Here is a 24,198-nt window from a genome sequence, read left to right as displayed (position 1 = left end):
AAATCATCTCTTATATATTAATTTGAGAGGCATTATAACATATAAGTTATGTCATGTCTTATTACTAGAATAATTTTTAGAATCTTTAAAAAATAGATTTAAATTACCTGAATAATGACAATACATGTCTTTCATTATTTGGTTCACGTTGAACATATGTTCTACAATTCTCATTAAACTAAAAAAATAATTTATTTGGACCCGAGGTCCCTATTATCATTACTTACATACCCAAATAACCCAGCAAATATTAGCTGACTCTAATGTTAAGGGTGCTATTTTGTGTTTTATAGAACAAATAAAAAAAAAAAATTGAGCCACGTTTTAATGCGGATTGTATCTTAGTTTTATTTAAAAGCATTAACCATTTTGAAATAATTTGTGCTCGTTAATACAAATTCAACATGACCGATCGTAGTTTTTTTCTTTTAGGATGATCACATTAAATCATTTTTAAAGGAACATATAAATATAAATTGCTAGAGCAGAGAAAATATCTCGAAATCAAGAGGGAAAAGACAAGGAGATGTTGAATATTCAACCCTCGTTTTTTTATGCCATTTGTTTTCTAATTAGTTACTCTCACGACATAAGGGGCCGAGACGTACACCGATCCTTTTCAATAAGATAAGATCCCTTGGTGTGTTATTAAGATACAAAAGATATTACAAACCACAGCTTAACTGTTGTTTGAGCCCAGTCCAGTGAAATTAGAAACCCAAATTAAGTTCATTAGAAGCCGAAACACAATTAGCCCAATTAAAAAAAAAAGAAGAAGACGAAGTTAGAGACAATAGGGTCGAGACGGTGCAAGATGAGCTCCATCACCTTGTAAACTTCACAGCTTTGCGATCGCTGAAGAAGGCAAGTGTTTCCTTGGAGGAAGCTTAAGATCCTCCCATCCATCCTCTTCTTCCATTCTCTTGAAGTATTGTGATACGTTCCACAGGGTCTACTTCCGTAAGCGTAGCAGAGGAATGGATCAGGGGGAGCAGAGTCGAGTGGGAACAGAGCCGTTGGAGGGAGATAAGGAAGAAGAAGCAGAGAAGGAAGGAAATACTCTGGGGGAGAAAGAGAGTTTGGAGTTGGGCAAAGACTCGGAGAGAGACAGAGGCTTTGCCACAAGGAATAATGAATAAAGTAGAGAGTTTGTTTTACTTTTTCGTCATGCTTTTTGTATGAATCAAAAGAGTGACGTCATGAGTCCTCTGAGAACGATCGCCATGAGATCGTAGTACTTTTAGCATCATCGCTCTTGTAATTCGTCCTTTGGGAGATTTCGTACTTGTTCTCTTGTAAAAGGCGTTTATTAAGGAAGAACTTTCATTGTCGTTACATACAAATCGAGAGAGAAACGAGATAAGGGAGATTACACTTTCAAACTTATCAAATTGGTGCGTTGTGACAGTGATCGGAGCCGTTGTTGAAGATGGCGAGTACATCGGAGGATATTTTGGAGGTGAACGATACGATCGCGGAGATTTCTCATCAGGTGGAGTTCATGAAGACGGAGTGGGCTCGCGTTTCGTCGTTTGCGACGGGGGCTGAGGTGCAGTTGACAGCCATCGATCGTAGCTTGCTGACGACGGAAAAACGTCTCGACTCGTTGGATCGTCGTTTCGATCAAATGATGACGGTCTTAAACAGGTTGGATGAGAATCAGGTGCCGTTGCGGGCTCCCGGCAAAGAGGTTGCGGGATCTTCAGTGTCACCTCCGCAAGGGTTGCAGTCGGCGTCTCCGTACAGCTCACCGGGGATGCAAGGTGTTCCTACTTATCATCACCCGGCGTGTGAGACACGGGAGAGTCTGGTGAAGAAGATCGAGATGCCCATCTTCTCTGGTTCGGGTCCGTATGGGTGGATCGCCAGGGTTGAAAGGTACTTTCGTTTGGGTAACTATCATGGGAGAGACCGTTTGGATCTGATTGCAGTTAGCCTGGAGGGTCCGGTGTTGAACTGGTTCAACTCCGAGATGGACAACGCGCCGTTTGCAGACTGGGGTCAGTTTAAGCGACGCTTGCTCTCTAGGTTCCGTCAACGTTTGGAGGACGAGCCAGCTAAGCGTCTGTTTAGGATACGTCAGACGGGTTCGTTGACAGATTACATCAATGAGTTTGAGGAGTTGAAGAGTATTGTTGTGGGGGTGGATGAGCAGAACTTGGAACACATTTTTTATAACGGGTTGAAGCATGAGTTTCAAGAGGTCATTAAGATGAAGGAGCCAAGGGGTTTGACTCAACATATTACTGCTGTGATGGGTATGGAGGACAGTGGTTTTTGCAAATCAGTGGTGGCTGCAGGTACTTCATCGGGTGGGGGACGTCGCCATGATCCGATTCCTCACTACAAGTCTGCAGCATCCTCTGTTACACCTAAGAAAGGCGAGTCTTCCACGTCAACTGCAGGCACAGCTGCGAACTTGAAGCCTCGTCAGAAACATACAGATGCAGAGCTTGATGACATGCGTCGCAATGGGGTGTGTTTCAAGTGCAAAGGGCGGTACTTTAAAGGTCACATTAACGAGTGTCCTATGCGAGAATTGCGGATTCTTACGGTGATAAATGGGCTTGAGGTGGAGGTGTTGGACACTAACATGATTGAGCTGAAGGATGATGAGTTGCCTATCGATCATCAGATCATGGAGTTGTCAATGAATGCGTTTTTGGGAAATGACACACCTACAACTATGAAGGTCCGTGGGCAGTTTGGAAAATGTGAGGTGGTGATTCTCATCGACAGTGGGGCGACGCATAACTTTGTGACACCAAGCGTTGTGGAGCATGCTAAGTTACCTTTGATCAGTGGTACCAAGTTGCAGATCAGGCTGGGAACTGGCGTCACTGTTGATGGAGTTGGAGTGTGTAGAGCAGTGTCTTTTGCGGTTCAGGGCGAAGCGTTTGTCAACGACTTTATCGCTTTGGATTTGGGTGGTGTTGATGTGGTGCTGGGAGTTCAGTGGTTACGTACTCTTGGGAAGTGTCTGGTGGATTGGAGTATTCATGAGTTAGGCTTTAAACACGAGGGTCGTATGGTTACTTTGGTGGGAGAACCTGACTTACAAGGGCGGCGTTTCTCGTTGCAATCATTAACGGTGGTTACAGGTGACTTGAGAACTCAATCTGTGACTCCTCCAGTGGTTGATTCAGCTTTGCAGACAGTGCTGGAGACATTTGTTCACGTGTTTGCGGTGCCGACTACTCTGCCTCCTCAGCGTAGTCATGATCATCGTATTCAGTTGCTACCGGGCGTGTCTGCAGTCTCTGTTCGTCCTTATCGATACCCACGAGCGACTATGGAGGTGATGGAGAAAATGGTGATGGAGATGCTAGAAGCGGGTATCATACGCACGAGTACAAGCCCTTTCTCTAGTCCCGTCCTATTGGTGAAGAAGAAAGACGGCTCTCACCGCTTTTGTGTCGATTATAGGGCTTTGAATCGAGCTACCGTGCCTGACAAGTTTCCCATTCCTATGATCGATCAATTGTTGGACGAACTCCACGGGGCAGTGTACTTTTCAAAACTGGACCTGCGCTCCGGTTATCATCAGATAAGGATGAGTGAAGAGGACATTGCTAAGACAGCTTTTCGCACTCATGAGGGTCATTTTGAGTTTCTGGTGATGCCTTTTGGGTTGACGAACGCTCCATCTACCTTTCAGGCTCTGATGAATGAGTTGTTTCGTCCATTCCTGCGGAAGTTTGTGTTGGTCTTCTTTGATGACATTCTCATTTACAGCTCGTCGATTGAAGATCACGCACACCACTTACGCGTAGTGCTTGAGATACTTTCTACTCATCAGCTGTATGCAAACTTGAAGAAGTGTTCGTTTGGTCAGCTGAAGGTGGAATATCTTGGTCACATTATTTCTAAAGAGGGAGTTGCTACGGACCCGGCTAAGACAGCAGCTATGCAGCACTGGCCTGTTCCGAAGACGGTGAAGCTTCTGCGCGGGTTCTTGGGTCTTACTGGCTATTACCGTCGCTTTGTGCAAGACTATGGAACTCTAGCAAAGCCTCTCACGGAGTTGCTAAGGAAAGAGCAGTTCTGTTGGTCTTCTTTCGCTCAACAGGCATTTGATGTGTTGAAGAGAGCGATGATGACTACACCAGTTCTAGCTCTTCCTGACTTCAGGGAGCAGTTTGTGGTGGAAGCTGATGCTTCAGGCGTCGGGTTGGGAGCCGTGTTGATGCAGAAGAAACGCCCGATTGCCTACTACAGTCACACTCTAACACCACGCGAACAGCTCAAACCCATCTACGAACGGGAGCTCATGGCCATTGTGTTTGCCATTTTGAAATGGAAGCACTACCTCACTGGTCATCACTTTGTTGTTCATACAGACCAAAAGAGTCTCAAGTTCCTTTTGGAACAGCGTGAGGTCTCGATGGAATATCAGAAATGGTTGATTCGCCTCCTTGGTTTTCAGTTTGATATCATTTACAAACCTGGGATTGAAAACAAGGCAGCGGATGGATTGTCGAGACAGATGGCTAACTCGGAGGGCGGTGTGTGTGCAACCTTGTTGTCTCTGGTGATTCCTCAGTCTCTTCACTTGCAAGATATTTATGCAGAAATTGAGCAAGATGAAGACATTGGGGCCATCAAGCAACAACTGTTGACTGGAGCACCTGTCGGAAAAGGGTTCACGTTGATTGGGGGTTATGTACGTTACAAGACGCGCTTGCTGATTCCACGCAACTCCAAGTTCATTCCCTTGCTGCTTTCTGAATATCATGACAGTCGCATTGGGGGTCACTCAGGAGTGCTCAAAACGCTTAAGCGCATTCAGCAAGCGTTCTTCTGGTTTGATATGCGCAGCACCGTGCAACAGTATGTAGCTCAGTGCACAGTGTGTCAGACGCATAAATACTCGACGCTTTCCCCGTCGGGTTTGCTGCAGCCGTTGCCCATACCAGACGCCATATGGAGTGATATCAGTCTTGATTTCGTGGAGGGGCTTCCGTCTTCTTCAGGTGTGAATGTAATCTTGGTGGTGGTTGATCGCTTGAGTAAGTATGGCCATTTCATCGGCTTACATCACCCTTTCACAGCAGTTGACGTGGCTTCCAAGTTTGTTACTGAGATTGTGCGCCTGCATGGGTTTCCTAAGTCAATTGTCTCCGATAGGGACCGTATCTTCCTCAGTGCTTTCTGGAAGGAATGCTTTCGTCTGTCGGGCACTAAGCTGAAGTTCAGTACTGCGTTTCACCCGCAAACGGATGGACAGACCGAGGTTCTCAATCGTTGCGTGGAAACTTACTTGAGATGCTTCGCTTCTGGTCATCCAAAGACATGGTTCAAGTACTTGTCATGGGCAGAATATTGGTACAACACTTGTTTTCACTCGGCGTTACAGACCACTCCTTTTCGTGTGGTGTATGGTCGCGATCCTCCTTCCTTGATTCCATTTGAGGAAGGGTCAACAGGGAACTTTGATTTGGAGTGTATGTTGCGTGAAAGAGATGAGATGTTGGGTCACTTGAAGGAGCTGTTACAGAAAGCGCAACAGAGCATGAAGAGAAGCGCTGATAAGCATCGTCGTGACGTTGAATTTGAGGTTGGGTCGCAGGTGTTCTTGAAGCTCAGGCCTTACCGTCAGTCTTCAGTCACGCGTCGCGCCTGTCAGAAACTTGCAGCGAAGTTCTTTGGGCCATTTGAGGTTGTGGAACGTGTGGGGAAGGTGGCGTATCGCTTGAACTTACCGGCTTCATCACGCATCCACCCTGTCTTTCACATTTCTCAGTTGAAAGCAGCTGTGGGCCGTGATTTACCGGTCACACCGTTACCTAACACGTTTTCGTCTTCAGGGGAGTTCGTGGTGTTACCTGAAGCAGTTCTGGATACTCGCTATACAGTGGATGGTCGCCTTGAGGTGTTGATTCAGTGGAAAGGGTTGCCTGCTCATGAGAATACTTGGGTCTCAGGTTGGGAGTTCTCACGTCAGTTTCCAGAGTTTCAGCTTGAGGACAAGCTGCGTCTTCTTGGGCGGGGTATTGATACGTTCCACAGGGTCTACTTCCGTAAGCGTAGCAGAGGAATGGATCAGGGGGAGCAGAGTCGAGTGGGAACAGAGCCGTTGGAGGGAGATAAGGAAGAAGAAGCAGAGAAGGAAGGAAATACTCTGGGGGAGAAAGAGAGTTTGGAGTTGGGCAAAGACTCGGAGAGAGACAGAGGCTTTGCCACAAGGAATAATGAATAAAGTAGAGAGTTTGTTTTACTTTTTCGTCATGCTTTTTGTATGAATCAAAAGAGTGACGTCATGAGTCCTCTGAGAACGATCGCCATGAGATCGTAGTACTTTTAGCATCATCGCTCTTGTAATTCGTCCTTTGGGAGATTTCGTACTTGTTCTCTTGTAAAAGGCGTTTATTAAGGAAGAACTTTCATTGTCGTTACATACAAATCGAGAGAGAAACGAGATAAGGGAGATTACACTTTCAAACTTATCATATTGCTCTACCATGCTATCCTTCATATTCTCCAGTCGCCTTGGCTCCCACTGAAATATAAATACGGCATTACATAAACAGAGTGTACATAACCACAAATCATGAAAAGAGAGATTTGTTAAAACCTTTGGGTTCCTATCTTTGTCTATCAACATTGCTCTACACCCCTGCACAAGGAATTTTAATTATGACCTACAACCATTTAAACCGGTGAAACTGAAAAACAAACCTCCACAAAATCTTTGCTTATTTCTCCCTTCAACACATGTGATGCCATTCTATTCTCACGGATAAGACACTGCCCCAACCCTTGCAAACGTCCTTCTCTTATCTGAAATTTATACAACACAATCACAGTCAACTTATCTTTCCCATCATTGCATACTTGTGATTGTGATGCATCTTCAAAACGAACCGATCTAAGAGAGATTTTAAGGCTTGCTGGAGAAGCTTTCTCCAATGCTCCAATGGTAGCTGAGATCCAATCATCTGGTTTATGAGTGGCCTCTCTCTCCTAATCAACACATATTATGGCAGGATGCATTGTCAAACTGTAACTCATAATCACAAGATCAACATAACCTATATATTAATTGAACGGTAGTTCACTTTTTCTAATTAATGGGGGAAAAGACTGTAACATGCCACTTCAAAAAATCTACTGAAACAAAGATGGGCAAAAAATTACAAGTGCATATATAATTTCTTCGACTGTTCTTCGCGAGAAGCACTTATCAATAACATCTAGCCTGCATAAAAAGAAGTAAATGGAAAGCTAAGAAACAGCTGACAAATTTTTCCATTGAAGATCTACTGAGATACAAGGTTGGATTTTATAAAACATGTCATGTAGTTATGATGAATGACATATAAATTGTTTTAGTAGAAGTAGATAGAGTAAACAAGATCAAATTAGATACCACTTGCCTGTGGCAGGCACTCGTATGTTTCGGATGTGGATACTGAGTATGTGCATCGAGAATTGTTGAGGCAAAGGTAACTGGATCACTTGAACCAATTCTGCAAAGATCTGCTTCTAAGGCAGTCAACCTCTGTGACAATAAGTAACCTTTACTGAGTAACAATCTTTAGCCAAACAAAATCACAAGTGGAAAATTTACTCGGAGGAAACAAAGACACTATTGACCGTAAGTTATAGGTGTCATAACAAGCCATTAGGCCAGAGAATGTTATAAAGACATAAAAACTATAGTATAAAGAAAGTTTGATACCGTTGAAGGCACAAAATGAGTTGCAAGACCACAAGCAAGCATTTCAGCGCCATCTAACCTAGCTCCTGTTAGGCCAATATACTCTCCTGAGCAAGAAAGACATGAAGAATGAGATAATAGAACAGCCTTAAATTTTGAAGGAGATGGAAAAACGAATGCATATTTTCTTTTTTACCAAAAAATCCAGGGAGCCTTGAAAGGAAGTAGGAGGCGCCTACATCTGGAAATATCCCTAGGGATGTCTGAGGCATGGCAAAAACCTTGCAGAACACTCAAAATATATCGGAATACCGTACTATGTTCTGTTTTAGACCAATCTATTTGTCATCCACATGAACATGTTTTTTAAGGAGAAGAGGACCGTGTTCTCAGTTGCAATACGGAATCGACCATGGACGCAGACCCCAGTTCCGCCTCCCATGACAATACCATTCAAAATTGAAACCTACAATTTTTCAAAACGAACTTGTGAAAGCCAGCACACTTCTTATGTCCTGGGCATTCTACCCGAACCAAAAATCGAAAATGAAAACTGAACCAAAACCGATCCGAAACTTTATAGGGATATTCATGGGTCCAAATTTTCTTCTATTCAAAAGACTACAGATCCAAATAAAGTCTGATAAGAACCGATCCGAATCCCACCTAAAAATCTGAATGCATGCATTATGATTTCAATTATTCTCTTTTCTATGCTTTCTAAAACGATTTGGATATGACATTTTCAAGAAGTAGCACATCTACTAAAAGGGGAGGTATGCTGAGAAGAAGTGAGACCTGGTCTTTACTATACGTGGCCATTACATAGTTGAGAGTATATCCAAGTGACATGAAATCAGCACTGCGTCTCCATTTGCCTAGTCTGATGTCACGAACAACAGCTGAAACATCATCACCGGCACAAAACGCTCTTCCCTGACCCTGTGCCAAAGTTATACAGTTGTTTGACACAAAGGGTCCTCCTCATATGCATAAGCGGAAAGAGATAAGGATAGCTAAATTACCTTTAGGATAATAAGTTTGACACTAGGGTCCTCCTCATATGCAAGGAACAGTTGCAGCAACCGATTGATCTAGAAAAGACTACTTCAAGCCAAATATGTACGATATGGAGGAAGAAACAACAAGGGGAAAGATTCAGTACCATGTTCAATGACAAAGCATTCAGCTTCTTTGGTCTGTTTAGTGTCAAAATTCTTACATTCGACGTCTCGTCCACCAAAACCTGTAATCAAATTGATTCAGAGAAAAAAAGAAGAACTGATCGTTGTCAGCTTCAGTAAAAGAAAAAAAAAAGAGAAGAGAGACCTGAGAGTGAGGTTCAGAGGCCATTATCTTCTTCTTTCTTGCGGGTCAAACTCGTGTTTTCCTCCACGACATAAAGGAGACCTGAGAGTGAGGTTCAGATTGAAAAGCTTTTATTCTTCTTAGTTTGGTTCTACTTCTTTTTGATCAACAGGAATTATATTAGAAAGGCCCTAGTGGGCTGCCGAAACATTCGCTAATACAAGGTGGGCTTTTGCAATTTGGTCCGCAGGCCCATTCAAAACACGAGAGACAGACGAAAAAACGCAGAAATCAAAAGAAGAAGAGATCGAAGCAATATCCGACAAAACGCCGTGGAGTTCTGTCGGTCCTTGGTTCGAGAGGATCGCTTTGGTGAGCGCTTGAGCATCTGAGCGAAGCCAGATTGAAGTGAATCCAAGAGCAGAGGCATGCATGAGGGCGTCTCTAACCGCTAGGGCTTCCGCCATTAGAGCAGAGGAGACGTTGTGATGGGCCTTTCCATCCCGCGTGATTGCTCCTGTAGGAGTAGTGAAGATCCAGCCTGTACCTGCTTGTCGACTTTCCGCCTTCCATGCTCCGTCGGTGTTACAGAGAATCGTATTTGGCGGGGGAGCAGTCGGTGGTGATAGATGTTTACCTCGTTGGATCGTAGGAAAGATCGTTGGCTGAGCTTGTTCCCACTCCAGAGCCGCTCGGAGAGCTTTGGTTACCGTTTCGTTTGGGGTGGAATGCCTGCGTTCAAAGGTCAGTTGATTTCGACTCATCCATAAGGACCAGACAATCCAGGGAAAAATATTAATGGTAATCCCTGTAGGTGGAAGGAGTCTTCGCCGGTTAGCCAGAGAAAGTTCTTCGACAAAGGATGTGCTCAGGGAAGAGTCAAGAGTCGATTCCCAGGGGACTTGTAGCCATACCTCCTGTGCATAACGACAGTGGAAGAAAAGGTGCATCGTCGTTTCTGTCTCTCCACATCGCGTGCAAGTTGTGTTCCTTAGCATTCCCCTTTTTTGCAGGTTATCTCCAGTAGGAAGCGCTCCATTGAGGATCTTCCAGAGGAAGAGTTTAAGCTTGGGGGATAGTCGTGGCGTCCAGATTAGCTTTTTCCAGTCCAAAGGAGGTTCAGCTGGGAGAGGGAGAATCCCAGCTGATGTTGATAGCATTCCCGAGTAGTAACCAGACTTTGTGGTGTATTGCCCCGAGTTTTGCAAAGGCCAAATGTATGTATCGGCGGCTTCCAACACACTAGGCTTGATCTGTAGAATGAGGTGAGTCAACTCTGGTAGAAGTTTGTTGATTTTTTGTACATTCCACTCTTTTGTTTCTCTCGATAGGAGGTCTGCTACCAGTAGGTCTTGATCATCGATAGAAGTAGGTCCAAAGGGGCGTAGGTTTTCTTTGGGGTTGATCCATGAGTCCTTGAAAATTCTCGTTGAGTTGCCATCTCCTATAGCCTTTCCTAAGTGACTGATCAATAGATCTCGCCCCCAAATGATACCTTTCCAACCATGAGATGAGCTTTTGCTAGCTTTTAGAGATAAGAAGGATTCATTAGTGCAATACTTGCCAGCTAGGATGCGGGCTAAGAGGCTTTCTGGTTTAGTAAGAATCCTCCAAGCAATCTTCCCCAGTAGCGCTTGGTTAAAAAGTTGAATGTCTCTAAACCCGAGTCCTCCTAGGCTTTTAGGCTTAGTTAGCTTGTCCCAAGAGAGCCAACATATTTTCCTATTGCCTTTGCTATCATCCCACCAAAACCGTGTAAGAACTGATTGAATTTGATTGCATAAGCCTGCAGGAAGTCTGAAACAAGACATCGCGTAGGATGGGATGGCCGATAGGACTGATTGCAGCATAACCATCTTTCCTGCGGTGGAGAGGAAGCGCGAAGACCAGCCTTGAGCGGTCTGCTTCATACGTGTGATGATAGAAGCGAAGAGATCTTTCTTCTTTCGACCAAAGCCCTCAGGTAAGCCCAGATATTTACCTACACCTCCCTCTCTGTTGATACCTAAGTGAGCTTTAACCCGTGCTCGCTCCACTTGAGGTGTCTTGTTAGAGAAAGAGATAGAGGATTTATCTGGATTTATCTTTTGGCCAGACGCCATCTCGTAGTCACGTAGGATCTGTAGGAGTGTAGAACAGCTTTGATGGTTTGTCCTAGTGAATATCATTGTGTCGTCCGCGAATAATAGGTGGTTTAGTCTAGGGCTATGAGTAGCGACTTTAACACCTATCATTAAGCCATCATCTTGTGCTTTTACGCAGAGGCCTGAGAGTACTTCAGCACAGAGGATGAAGATGTATGGTGACAGGGGGTCACCTTGTCGGATCCCTCTCTGCGGGATGACCTCCCCCATCACCTCATTATCAATGAGGAAGGAGTACGAGACTGTTGATATGCACTCGAGTACCCAGTCTGTCCAGATGTTGTCAAAGCCTAGTGTTTCGAAGACCTGCCTGATAAAGGACCACTCCAAGCGATCATACGCCTTGCTGATATCAGTTTTCACGGCCATGGAGCAATGCTTCTCAGCATCAGATGACTTCAGGTAATGTAACACCTCGTGAGTGATTAGAACATTGTCTGAGATAGCTCTATCTGGTACAAATGCTGATTGAAACTCTGAGATTATATCGTGTAGAACCGGTTTTAGTCGTATAGCCAATAGCTTGGAAATAGCTTTGTAGTAGACGTTGCACAGTGCTATAGGCCTGTAATCAGAGACTTTAATCGGTGTTGTTATCTTGGGGATTAATCTGATATTGGTGTTGTTGATCTTGTTTGGTAGGGAGCCCGACACAAAGAATGACTTGATTTCGCAACATATAGCCGGCCCCACTGCCTCCCAATTCGACTGGAAGAAGCTAGCAGAAAAGCCATCAGGTCCGGGGGCTTTGTCCGGATGTATTGCAAACATCGCTTCCCTGATCTCCTCGTCTGATGGTAAAGCAGTTAGCTTTTCATTTACCGTCTGGGAGATACAGGGCTTGAGGGCTCTATTAACCACTTCCGATACTTGCGGGTTAGAAGAGGTAAAGATGGTTTGGAAGTACTGCGAAATGGTAGCTGCTATTTTTCCTTCTTCAACATGCTGAATCCCATTGTCGTCTTCAATGACAGAGAGGCGGTTGCGAGCTCGTCTACTCTTCGTCGAGGCGTGGAAGTACCCAGTATTGAGATCTCCGAGAGCCAGCCAGAGCTGTCTGCTGCGTTGCTTCCAAAACTCTTCCTCCGCCTTGTAGGCCAGCAGAAGATTTTGGTTGATGGAAGAGATTTTCTTATCATCCACAGAGGGATCAGACATGGCTGCATCTAAGGTCTGTTGTAGTTTGACAATCTCTTTTTTGCTATTTTGATAGTGTGTCTTACTCCATTTAGAAATTGCTCGTCTGCAGTTTGATATTCGTGTTGACACTGAGCACTCTTGCGAAGTCTCCCAAGCCTGTTCCACTATCAGTCGAACCTCCTCGTTGTGACGTAGTCTCCTATCGTATCTGAAGCTGCGGCGACGTTTCTTACTAATGGGAGTGAAAGAAGTGAAGATAGGTCTATGATCAGATTCTTCAAAGGGGAGATACTGGCAACAGCCCAAAGGGAATCTATCTGACCAGCTACTGTTAGCGAGAGCACGGTCAAGTCTGCAGTGCACAACATGTTTATGTCTCGTGCCTCTCCAGGAAAGAAAGTTTCCAGAGTGCCTCAGGTCGAACAGATCGCTTGCTGCGAGAAACGTCCTGAAGCTGCTAAAAGAGCTCTCGGATCTTTCCTTCCCTCCAGATTTTTCCGAATTATCTATGATTTCATTGAAGTCACCCGTAAGGAACCACGGGGTGTCTCTTAGAAGGGCTAGGTCTGTAAGTTGATCCCAAACTTCTTGTCTATTGGAAACTTCAGGCGCACCATAGACGAAAGTACTGAAGAAGTTTTCTTTCTTGTAGGAGATTCTAGTATCAATGAAGTTGGGGTTGGAGGAGAGGATATCGACTTGTATGTCAGGCTTCCAGAAGAGAGCCAGTCCTCCCGAGCCTGGAGAACCCGGAGGAACTAGGAAGTGCGATGAGAGTTGCAGTTCCTCCAACTTCTTCAACACCACTGAGTCTGCATTTTTTGTTTCTTGGAGGAAGATGAAGTCAGGGGAAAATTTCTTATTGAGGTCTAAGAGCCTTTGGACTGTTCTGGGATTCCCGACACCACAACAGTTCCAGCTCAAGATGCCTAAGGAAGGTGGTCTTCCTCCACCCGAAAACCCGAAGGCTGGTCATTGGGAGGCGAACCACGGGGGGGACCTGGCGCTTGATCTCTTAAGCCAGACGCCGGTACTGCACCAGGGGGAGCTGTACTTCGAGTTCTGATTGACACAACAGGTCCTCCTCGGGGAAGAGTAGCTCGCCGGATTCTGGGAGATGGCTCCTGGTTTCGAGCCCCCGCCGGAGAGGCTTGGGATTGTAGTAGCAAGATCCTGCTTGAGCCAGCTCCTGCAAAGACTTTAGGGCTCGCTGCAATCTTCTTAGCTGGTCTTCCTCTTTTCTTTGTGGTTTTTGTGCCAGTGGGTGGGAGATTTTTCGCAGCAGTAGTAGGCAGGATCATGTTTTCCAATTGAAGGTCATCTCCTCTTGAAGAGCTACCGAGAAGCACTGCATTGTGTGCCGCCGTTGCAGCTGCAATAATGGAATCTGCTGTCCTTTCTTCCAAACCTTCCAGGTCACTTTGAATAACCTGTTGTCTGCGGGCTGCACTTTCAGTGGGATCTGCGCAGTTCGTGTATTGTAGAGTAACTTCGTGTAGTTCATTTAACACCTCCTCTCGTGACGGTATCGGAGGTAGAGCTGGCAGCTGTGGGAAGTCAGAGATAGCTAGGTTCCTCTCTAATGGAAGTCTGCCTGCAGGTGATTCATCGCGCAGTCTTGGCGGTGATGGTTGGGCTTGCTGCATAGTCGGGAGGCTAGCGATGTTTCTGTCTTTTTCTCTCCACTGCAACTGAGCTGGGCGAGGTCTATGTGGTGGGGAGCGTAAAGTCTGTTGTCGTTCTTCCTGATGATAGGCTCGCGACCGTATTGGAGAACGGAAACTGTATTGTCTGCTTTCGTGCCTATCAGGGGATTTGTCGCGAGGGGCTCTCCCATCAGACGGGGTGAGTTTGTTACGCAGAGGTGCGCCTCTGTTCGTCAGTGGTAGTCTGTCTCCAAAGGGCCTTCCATGGCGGTCTAGTCGCTGACTAAATTGTGGAGCAGTATTGTTTTTTGGTACGAGGAGTATCTGCTCCTCTTCTGGCCTTGGCTTAGGCAAGAGATGAGTTGAGGTAGGAGTTACCCTATCCTTGTTAACAGTGGGGCAATGTTTTGACTCGTGGAGTAGGCTACTACACACCGAGCAGTGTCTTCCCAGTCTTTCATATTCCAGTTGTAGTACCAGCTCTTCACCGGATGAGAAGTCAAACAGAACTTCTTTCTCGATAGGCTTGAAGACGTCAAGAACCACCCGGATTTTCACCGCAGACTTGGTTATGGAGTAGTCGTCCATCGAGCCTAGGTCAAAGCCTATATTGTAGAGGGCTTTTTCATGCCAGTAGTGGAGTGGGAGTCCGTGGAGTCTAATCCAAAATGGGATCTGAGATGGGAACGTGGGTGAGATTATAGGCTCCCAGCGTTGAAGTACCACCATCCATTTGCAGAATTGGTATGGTCGGTTTGCAAGTACCCCTTTGAGATCTTCCTCAAGCTCAAACCTGAACTGGAAGCAGTCCATTCCTAGATCCGAGCCGAAGACTTTGCCTTTTAAAGTCCAGTCACGCGGTAGGGCTGAGAGAAGGAGCTCGATTCGCTGTTCAGCTGGATTCACTACACGCCCGATGAGGGTCAGTGCGTTATCTTTGATGAGGGCTGATGTATCAAGGTCAGGAGCTTTGATGCGGCGTCGTTGTGGTTCCTTTGCAGAGAAACGTGATTCTTTGGAAGAGTAGGTGGTCATTGTTGCGTCGGTTGGATCTGAAGAGGGTCGTCAAGGGAGCTGAGAGACCCGTCACAGAGGAATGCTGTCGACTCAGTGACGGCGTCGCTGACCTACGGCGAGCTTCTCCGCCGGAGAAGACCGGTATTACCCGCTGGTAACTTACAGAAGGGGTAAGCTTTTTGAAAAGATTTGAAAAGGAGTTTGGTTCTACTTCTTCATGTTGTTTCTGCAGTGGTTTGTTTAATACTTTAATTGGTAGAGCTTTTATACAAGCGCTGTGCTTTTTATCATCCAATCAAAATGCTCTGTCAATGCTATTTGCTTAATGGTTTTATATGAGGAACCAGTTTAACGTATGAGTAATAATCTAAAACATTTTAATGTTAGTTTTACGACAGATTGTTCTCGGTTGGCGAATATAATTTCGAAACAAGAAGAATGGTCAGCTTTTGCAAATTATTTAGAAGATACAAACATTGGGAGTTTCAACAGTTCAGTTCAAAACTCATTCATCTATCGCAATATCTTCTAGTTTTGGGATATATTCCATTTAGTAAATTTCTTGACAATCTTATATAAGTACAAATTGTTTATGATAATTTTACAGTAAATATTTTATTGTAGATATTTTAAATAAAACAGATAAAATATGTAGTTTAATTACTTTTCTATTGATTAAAATACTTTATATTAATAACAAAACACTTAGATTACGATACCTACTATTATTAATTGCAATATGTAACTAAAACTTATATTATTAAAATCTTAATAATTTATTTATTTACTCAAAATAAAACTATCAATTATATTATTAAATTACAGTAAATATTACTTTCTAAATTATTTTACATATGATTTTAAATTATTCAAAATCAAAGAAAAGTATAGTACATTTTCTAATTTTTTTACGTACGATAATTTATTTAATATTATGAATCATTTTTTCTATAGTACATTTCTACATCCTAAATAATACTGATGTAGGATTTTGCCTAAGACACATAGGAAAACAAATTCGCTGTATAATTAAGACAAAAACTGCATGATTGATACAAATTGTTAAAAAAATTACAGTTTAACATTAAAAATAAAACTGCTATATAATTGGTTAGGTTTGATGATTGAAAATAAATAAAGCTAAACGACTAAGTTAAAACCCAACAAATCATTTACCTTATAAATAATTACCTGTGGACACGTGATCCCTATTGTCATTACTTACATACCCAAATAACCCAACAATTCGTTGGTTATTAACTTTTTTTTTAGCAAAAAAAAAAAAACCCAACAAATATTAGCTGATTGTAATGTTAGGGATGTTTTTTTGTGTTTATTCAAACATGAATTTTAAAAACTCATTTAAAATCCACTATTATTGAACTTAACATTTCGTAAAGTACTTTGAAATCCACTGTTATTGAAAATATTTTAAGTTGTGGGATTTTAAAATTTTGAGGTGATTTTAGGGTGTTTGGATGGAGTTTCTTAATTAAGAAAATAAAACTCAAATCCCATTATTTTAGGTGATATTCTATAGTAGTTTAACAAAAATCACTTAAATCTCTGCAACTTATTAAAATCATCTAAAACTCCATTAAAAAACAAATTACATCAAATGCTAAATTGAATACATCCCCTTAGTTTTCACTTTTCCCTTATAAGCAATAACCATTTTGAAATAATTTGTCTTCGTTCTATACAAATTCAAATTCAAATTCAAATAATTTGTGTTCATTTTTTTTTAAAAGGAAAGTATATATATAAATGGCTAGAGAAGAGAAAATATCTCGGAATCAAGAGGTAAAAGATAACGAGATGTTCGATCCTTTTGTCAGCCTCGTAATTATGTTTTCCTTGATTTGTTTTCTAGTTAGTTTTACTCGCGGCATAAGGGGCCGGGACGTACACCGATCCTTTTCAGTAAAGATAAGATCCCCTGGCGTATTACTGATACGAATTACCCGTGATCTATTCTATTAAAACAACATCATAATCTATTGATATAGGTATAATCTAACTATTTTAATACAATTATCAAAACTTTTTATTGATCATTTAAGAAAAATATTATACAAAGAAAACATAAATATAATTAAAACACAAATACAAAAACTAATGTATAAGAAAATGTAAAACAGAAAAAATATAAAAAGACGGGTCATAATCTAGTTGTATTTTGATGCTATGGCCATATCGATATTGATATCATCGTTTTTAATTGAAACTAGATTTTGATTCATGTTTTTAAAATGCTAAATATTTATATTGTGAAATTTAATAAAAATATATCAAATATTTTATTAGGGATGTTTAAATGCGTAAATCCGTCTTATTTAAATTTGTATCACTTAAGATCTAATCTTTTTAATTTTTAAGTTAAGTTTATTTATGTTTTATTTGAATACCTAATAAAGTTGTATATCAGATCAATAATAATTATTTTGGCTAATTTAGATCCGTTTAAATTAATATAAAGCATTTTGAATAAATTTAAAATTGTTTTAAGATTTTGAAATTTATTTGAAAAAATTGCACTTTAAAAATATCTGACATGTGATATTAGTAGTCATATTATGAACTTTTTATTTTAAAATAATATAAATTAAATGTTAAATTTGTTATCATTATCACATGGGTGAATATCTCAACATAATAAATTACAGTGAGATATTAGAGGGTTTGAATTTATTATGTATTTATATGAAATATTAAGAAAATATAAATTTTTAAAATGTGAAAATTTAACTTAATAAAGTAGATCATTTTCAACATATTTTGTAATATTTGATATTGTCGTATATTTACATTTATAGTAAATAGTTCAATAATGGAGAGGTAAGAATTGTCGTATCACTAGTGGAGAGATAAAATGTATATTTTTGAAAATTATGAAAACCTTGAGTCTGGGAGATATATATTTTATTACAAATATATATTATTAAATGAAACTTCTTATTCGTATGATTTTATTTTTTATTTTGCTATAACCAAAAATTTAAATCAATGATCACAAAATTTTCAAATTGAGACTTTTAATAGTTATAGTTTAAAATATAACATATACGAAAAATCTAAATTTTATTATATAATTAGTATGATCGTTTAAATTATTATTATTGATAGAAGATACACAAATTGTTATCAAATATTTATTATTAATTAGCATATATATTTTAATAATATTGGGTAATTTTGTAATATTTATTTAACAAAAGGATTGAAGATTTTATTGTAGATTACTAACTAATTTTATTGTTAATTTAATAAGAAATTTATCATATTGTAGACTACTAGCTATTTTTTTAACCATCATATGTTTAGATGGTTCTAAGACTCAATATGTAGAACCATCTAAACATATGATAAATTTCTTATTAAACTAAGTTGACATAGTTCATAAGTTGTAATGCTTCCTAATTAACATATAAACTAGAGTTTAATCCGTAAATTCGTGCGGGTATAATTTTATTTTATAAATGTTTAACATTACTATTATTATAAAATTTTAAATATATATGATTTATATCTTAGTGTTATGTATTTTATAACTCTTTAATATAGCAATTTTAATACATTTTTCCTTTTTTATTAATTGTTATTACATTTTCGAGTTTTCATAATTTGAAATAATCAAATAAAAAATATTCTCAATAGATAATTTTGAAAATATATAGCTGTAGAAACAAAATGTTAATATATGTTAATAATTTTATTTGTATAAAATATGATATGGTTAACAAATTTGAACCCGTTTTAATGGTTGTTAATAATTTATTTAAATGAAAGCATTTTAAATAAATAAATAGGTTAATGTACTAATTTAATATTATTTTATCATATTTAATTTATATAATATTTCTGTTTTAATATATTATAGGCTATAATTACAAATTTACAAAAAAAAAATATAAATCTTTTTTAGTTTTTGGTTTATAATAAAATTTAATTAATATAAATTTATACTAATATTATATTACTTAATTATGAATTAATTAATGCATTATTTAAGAAAAAATATTTAAAAATTTAGTGGGATTTTGTTAGATATTTTCTCAACAGATTTTGTTATAACTAAAGTTAAAATTCAAATTTATAGATAAAATTGATTATTATTAATATTCATATTGAATTTTATGTCATATTATGTAGTTAATGAAATGGACCTAGTAAGACTCTTTAATGGTAGATAAAAGTTGTATTTCTCTTTTAATAGAGAAGATGATTAAATTATATTTTTACTTGGTCCATTAGGTTTAAAAAGTCTTATTCACACACATATATTTTTACTAGGTCCAATAAACTTGTAAGATCCAACAATTTGTGTTTGTATGATTTTAAAATTTCTTTTTGAAAAATCTTATTGGGGTTTTTTAACAGTATCAATTTTTTTGTGATCTACAGACTTTTTGTTTTTAGTCTTGCATACAGTTAGTTATTTTCCCATGAGAACTATCATATAACATTAGATCCTCACCGAACTATGACCTAGTACTAAATATCCATGATTTGAAAATTATAAACTTATTTTTCCACGAATTAACAATTTCAAATTTATTTATCCCCGATCCGATAGTTAAAAACTTAATTATCCATAGACCATGGTTTAATTGGTTTATCATTAACCATATAATTTCAAATAAGTTAAATCAAACCAAAATTCATTTTAGAAACCCACAATTTCTATTTGAAAGATAATAATAATAAAAAATTAATTTTTTTTCCATCTGAAGTAATATATATATAAACACAAACATACAAAGGAAGGCCCAAACCCGGCCTAAACGATAAAATACAAACAACAAACCCAAACCGAAAGCCCACAAAAAATTGAGACACAAGCCCACCCAATCTCCACTCTACCCACGTGTACGCACACCGCTACAACTCATGGGACGCGTGTCAAGATCGAAGGCTTCGTCATCAGAAAAGGCTGTCGGTCGTCGCCGAGATCGAAAACCGCGACCTCACCGGAATTTCGACTCACCCACTTCCTCCTCCAAAAGAGTCGACGCTGTACTTGACCGGAACACATCCACCGGGAGAAACACCACGACCACCGGATTCCATCTCCAACGACTGTATTGGAGATATAGGAACCGGAGTCACTCAACATCGGCCCGAACTTCAGCTAAGCGTCCATCGGTTCCACCGAGACCTCATGCGAATTCGGCCACGCACCACCACAAAGAACAAACTTGAACACAGCTCGAACACATCCTCGAGGAACGAAAGCCGGAGACCACCATCCGAGAAGAAACGGCACGGCCCCAGAATCAAACCGCCGGCGATGAATGATGGATGACCCACCTTCTCCCGGAAACCAAAACCGGACCACCACCACAGAGAGCAGTGCATGGCTGGAAGCAAGAAAAAAACGATCCGTAGAAAAACGAACCGATTAAAAGCCGAACTAAAAAAAGAATAAAACCAGATAGAGCAAAGCTTTGCCGGACCGGCGGTGGCTAGGAGAGCCAAAACCGCCGGCCGGAGTCGTGAAATCGCGAAGGAGGAACTAGAGAGAAGAGGGGGAGATTTCTAGAGAGAGAGTTTATCCCAACTTAGAGCTACTTATTCACAACTTGGTCACAACTTAGAGCTATTTAAATTTAAGTAAGCAAGTTACAAAAAAAAAGATAATAATAAAATCAGAACGTTGCATGCGTAAGAAATATATGATTTAGATATAGAGTAGAAAGACAAACGCGATTCCGCTTTTATCCATTTTTGACCTGTGGCTAGCAGTGACCAGAAATACCACATACAGGATTAGCATATAAAGAGAAAGAGTCAATATAGATTAGATATTATAAGTTGAACAGCTAGCCACAGGTCAAAAATGATTAAGTTTTCAAAAAAAAAAAGGACCACTTTACTTATCCTATATGGCCCAATTTTTGTACTATGTCAACTGATGCTGACCAAAATACAAAACAATATTTGAACCGTTTTTTTCTGAACCGGTTTCTTTATACCCATCTGTTTACTGTTTACTGAAAACTGAAAAGATCAAACGCAAAACCAAAAAAATCATAAAATTTCTAGGATTGACGAGCAAATCCAGTGTGAAAATTACTACAAAACACAATTTTTTTACTTCATAAAAATGAAACAGAACAAAGCATCAGATAATAAAAACAAACATAAGAAAATGCCGCCTCATACAAGAGGAATCATCAACCACTGGACATACATTGAAGGATCATACTCAAACTGAAAAACAAACCTAACAGTTTCTGCGCTTGTTCGGGCCAATTATCTTGGCGAGCCATTCCGGTTTGTATGAAGCAATGAATTGTGCTATTGCAATTCCAAGCAACAGTCCGGGTCCATACCCAATAACTACAGCTTTCCAGTTCAACACGTGTTCCTCTTTTTTGTCTTCTTCTCCACGTTGTTGTGTCGGTGACGCATTACTCCCAAAGCAAGTTTCTTGGAGAGGAAGACCACAAAGACCTGCATTCCCTTCAAATGAAGATTTAGCTTGCCCCGTAATCTGTGTTCCTTGTGGTATTTCACCTTTGAGTTGGTTGTGAGACACATTTATGTACGCCAAAAACGAGAGGCTCCCGATTCCATTAGGTATAGTTCCCGAGAGTTGGTTGCTTGATAGGTCTAGTGACTCGAGCTTGCTCAGATTGGAGAGAGACAGAGGAATACGGCCTGTGAAGGCATTGTTTGATAAGTTGAGTGCAATCAATGCTTTCAAGAGACCAATTGATTCAGGAATATGTCCTTCAATTCTATTCCCAGAAAAATCAATCGTGGCAAAGGAACTAAGGACCCTCCCTTGCTTTATTGATAGACCTTTGTATTGCAAATCTATACCTTCTAGAATGACATAAGACAGTCCCTCGGAAGTAGTTTTTGTGTATACCATATACAGACCAGCATATTCGTTCATCGTAAGTGACGCTGCTTTCCAGTTGACAAAGTATCTTGGTGGCAAGCTTCCGGTAAACTTATTATCAGATATCTCAAATATATGAAGCTCTGGAAACCCGAGAGGACCTTGATCAGGCGGAGATATAGAACCATATAACTCGTTTGAACTGAGGATAAGGACTTTCAAATTCGGTAAAGCCTTGAGCCAGAAGGGAAACTTGTCTTTGAACTTGTTGTGATCAACAACTAAAAACTCGAGAGATGAGCAGTTTTGAAGAGATCTTGGAAGCTTCCCGGTTAGTCGATTGTGTCCGAAGTCAAGTGAACGTAGAGAAGAACTGATATAAAAGGTGTCAGGAATACTTCCTTCCAAATTGTTCTTCCGAAGATTCACAGACGTCAAGTTACTCAAGCATTGAGGAATTGGACCTGTGAGGTTGTTGTAAGATAGCCTCAGAAGTGTCAGATCCCTGTAGTTGCAGATTGAAAGAGGTATTCTCCCTGTAAATCTGTTGTCTGAAGCAGAGAAGACGTTGATAGAGAATGGCAGAATAGGAATTTCCCCTTCAAAACTGTTTTGCTCCATAAATAAATTCACTATCGATGAGTTTACCAAAACTTCCACCGGACCTTCGAAACCAGTAAATGAATTACTTGTGAGAAACACTGTGTTTAGACGAGGAAGCTTCCATAACCACTCGGGGACTTTCCCTCTGATTACATTTCCTGAAATGTCTATATTCTCCAACTTCTCGAGGATCCTTAAGATATCTGGGAACTTGTTGATGCCGCAATCGTTTAACCACAAAGTTTTCAGGTTCTTTGGGATGCCTGACTTTGAACCTAAACTGGCCGGAGATATACTATTACCGGAAAGATCAAGGAGCAGCAAATCTTTTAGCGAGGAGAAGAGGCTTGCATCAATCGGGTAGCTTGTGTTAAGGGAAGAAAGGTCAAGAATCTTGAGGTTGATGAGGTTTGAGATAGGCTCTATGATTTTTCCTTCAAAATGGTTATGCCCAAGGTACATTTCCTCGAGTCTAGACGGGGTAGAGGAGTTAGGAGATTCAATAGATCCGGTGAAATCGTTTCGACGCAGATGGAGAATTGATAAGGAAGGCATAGTGAGGAGAGAAGAAGGAATGGTTCCAGAGAATTGATTATCATTCATATATATAAATGAGAGCATGGTTAGATTTTGTACAACTGGGAAACTACCAGTGAGTCTGTTTTGGTCAAGCCACAATTCGGTTAACAAGGTTAGGTTACTAATAGTGGGAGGAACTTTCCCAAAAAAGTCATTGGAGGAAAGATCCAAGACCTCTAACCTGTTGAGGTTTCCAAATTCAGAAGGGAGTGATGAACTAAAGTTGTTGTAACTTAGATCAAGGTAACGGAGGTGGCGCAACTCAAACAGGCTATTACTGTTGGGATTCAGAGTTCCGGAGAAATGATTATACTTTAGGTTTAAAAACGAGAGCTTTGTTAGATTCCGTACAAGTGGGAAACTACCGGTGAACTCATTTTGGGAAAGTTCTAAATAGGAAAGAAGGTTTAGGCTATTAAGGGAGGAAGGAACTTGGCCTACAAATCTATTATTGGGAAGAAATAAGATCTCTAACCTGTTGAGATTGCCTAATTCCAAAGGAAGTGAAGATGAGGTGAAGTTGTTATCACGGAGGACAAGGTAGCGAAGATGATGCAACCTGAATAGGCTACTGTTGGGCTTTAGAGTTCCGCTGAGACAGGCCTTGAGTCGTAGCTTTGTGACGGCACTGGTGGAGTTATCGCACCAGACTCCATTATAGGGATCAGTGAGGTTGCATTGGCTGCTATCAAATTCGTTCATGAACTCAGTGAGAGCTTGAGTCTGATGGGGACCACAGGCAACATATCTACTATTATCCAAGTTTAAAGTGAAAAAGATTGAAGGGGAGACACAACAGAGCAAGATTAGCGAAAGAAAATGCAAACGCACACCAGATTCAGACATGGTCTTTATGAACATTTATGAAGGGAGAATTATTTTGGTTGAGAGAGACGGTTGATGGTATAAATAAAAGACATGTGGGTTTCAACTTGAGCTACGTCACCCAGGCAACTTGACTTGCAAGATGATAGAGCTAAGTGAAGTCTTTGTATATTTGCTTTGTGGTCAAGTATGGCGGCTAAGTTGCTAATTGCCAATTGTACAAGAATGGATTGTTGTGCACATATATTACTTCTTTAACGTATAACTATGCACATGTTGTGTTTTAAAGTTATTATGTACATGTTGTTTACATGCTCTGAATAATGGTGTTCATAATGAATCCCTCAATTTTTCATTATTTTTTCTGTTTTAAAATACATACATATTCTAGTATTTGTGTAACTTGCTTATCAAAAACAGAATAAT

The 24,198-nt window shown here is 40.3% G+C and overlaps 2 protein-coding genes across 2 annotated transcripts; both read right to left on the bottom strand.

Moving 5' to 3' along the window:
• Positions 1-623: 623 nt before the first annotated feature.
• On the bottom strand, positions 624-23,559 carry LOC108854099 (3-hydroxyisobutyryl-CoA hydrolase 1). The gene is made up of 15 exons (XM_018627606.2): positions 23,423-23,559; positions 8,990-9,070; positions 8,826-8,906; positions 8,686-8,754; positions 8,459-8,602; positions 8,043-8,126; positions 7,857-7,941; positions 7,682-7,767; positions 7,377-7,501; positions 7,138-7,198; positions 6,865-6,963; positions 6,679-6,780; positions 6,575-6,616; positions 6,455-6,499; positions 624-934 (listed from the first exon to the last, which is right to left on the bottom strand). Exons 2-15 carry the CDS (start codon positions 9,011-9,013, stop codon positions 839-841), a joined length of 1,143 nt encoding a protein of 380 aa, XP_018483108.1. The 5' UTR covers positions 9,014-9,070; positions 23,423-23,559; the 3' UTR covers positions 624-838.
• On the bottom strand, positions 20,934-23,909 carry LOC108854096 (receptor like protein 24-like). Its single transcript, XM_057008409.1, has one exon. It carries the CDS (start codon positions 23,806-23,808, stop codon positions 21,142-21,144), a length of 2,667 nt encoding a protein of 888 aa, XP_056864389.1. The 5' UTR covers positions 23,809-23,909; the 3' UTR covers positions 20,934-21,141.
• Between the last annotated feature and the right edge of the window lie 289 nt (positions 23,910-24,198).

The sequence above is a fragment of the Raphanus sativus genome, chromosome 4 (genome assembly GCF_000801105.2).
Source record: "Raphanus sativus cultivar WK10039 chromosome 4, ASM80110v3, whole genome shotgun sequence".
Taxonomy (NCBI): Eukaryota; Viridiplantae; Streptophyta; class Magnoliopsida; order Brassicales; family Brassicaceae; genus Raphanus; species Raphanus sativus.
This window is presented reverse-complemented; position numbering and strand designations above follow the sequence as displayed.

Coding starts and splice junctions, on each gene's coding strand:
- LOC108854099 (XM_018627606.2), bottom strand. CDS start 9,013: ATGGCCTCTGAACCTCACTCTCAG. Junction 8,127..8,458: donor CCACGTATAGTAAAGACCAG/GTCTCACTTCTT, acceptor GAAAAATTGTAG/GTTTCAATTTTGAATGGTAT. Junction 7,942..8,042: donor GTATTGCAACTGAGAACACG/GTCCTCTTCTCC, acceptor GTGTTCTGCAAG/GTTTTTGCCATGCCTCAGAC.
- LOC108854096 (XM_057008409.1), bottom strand. CDS start 23,808: ATGTTCATAAAGACCATGTCTGAATCTGGTGTGCGTTTGCATTTTCTT.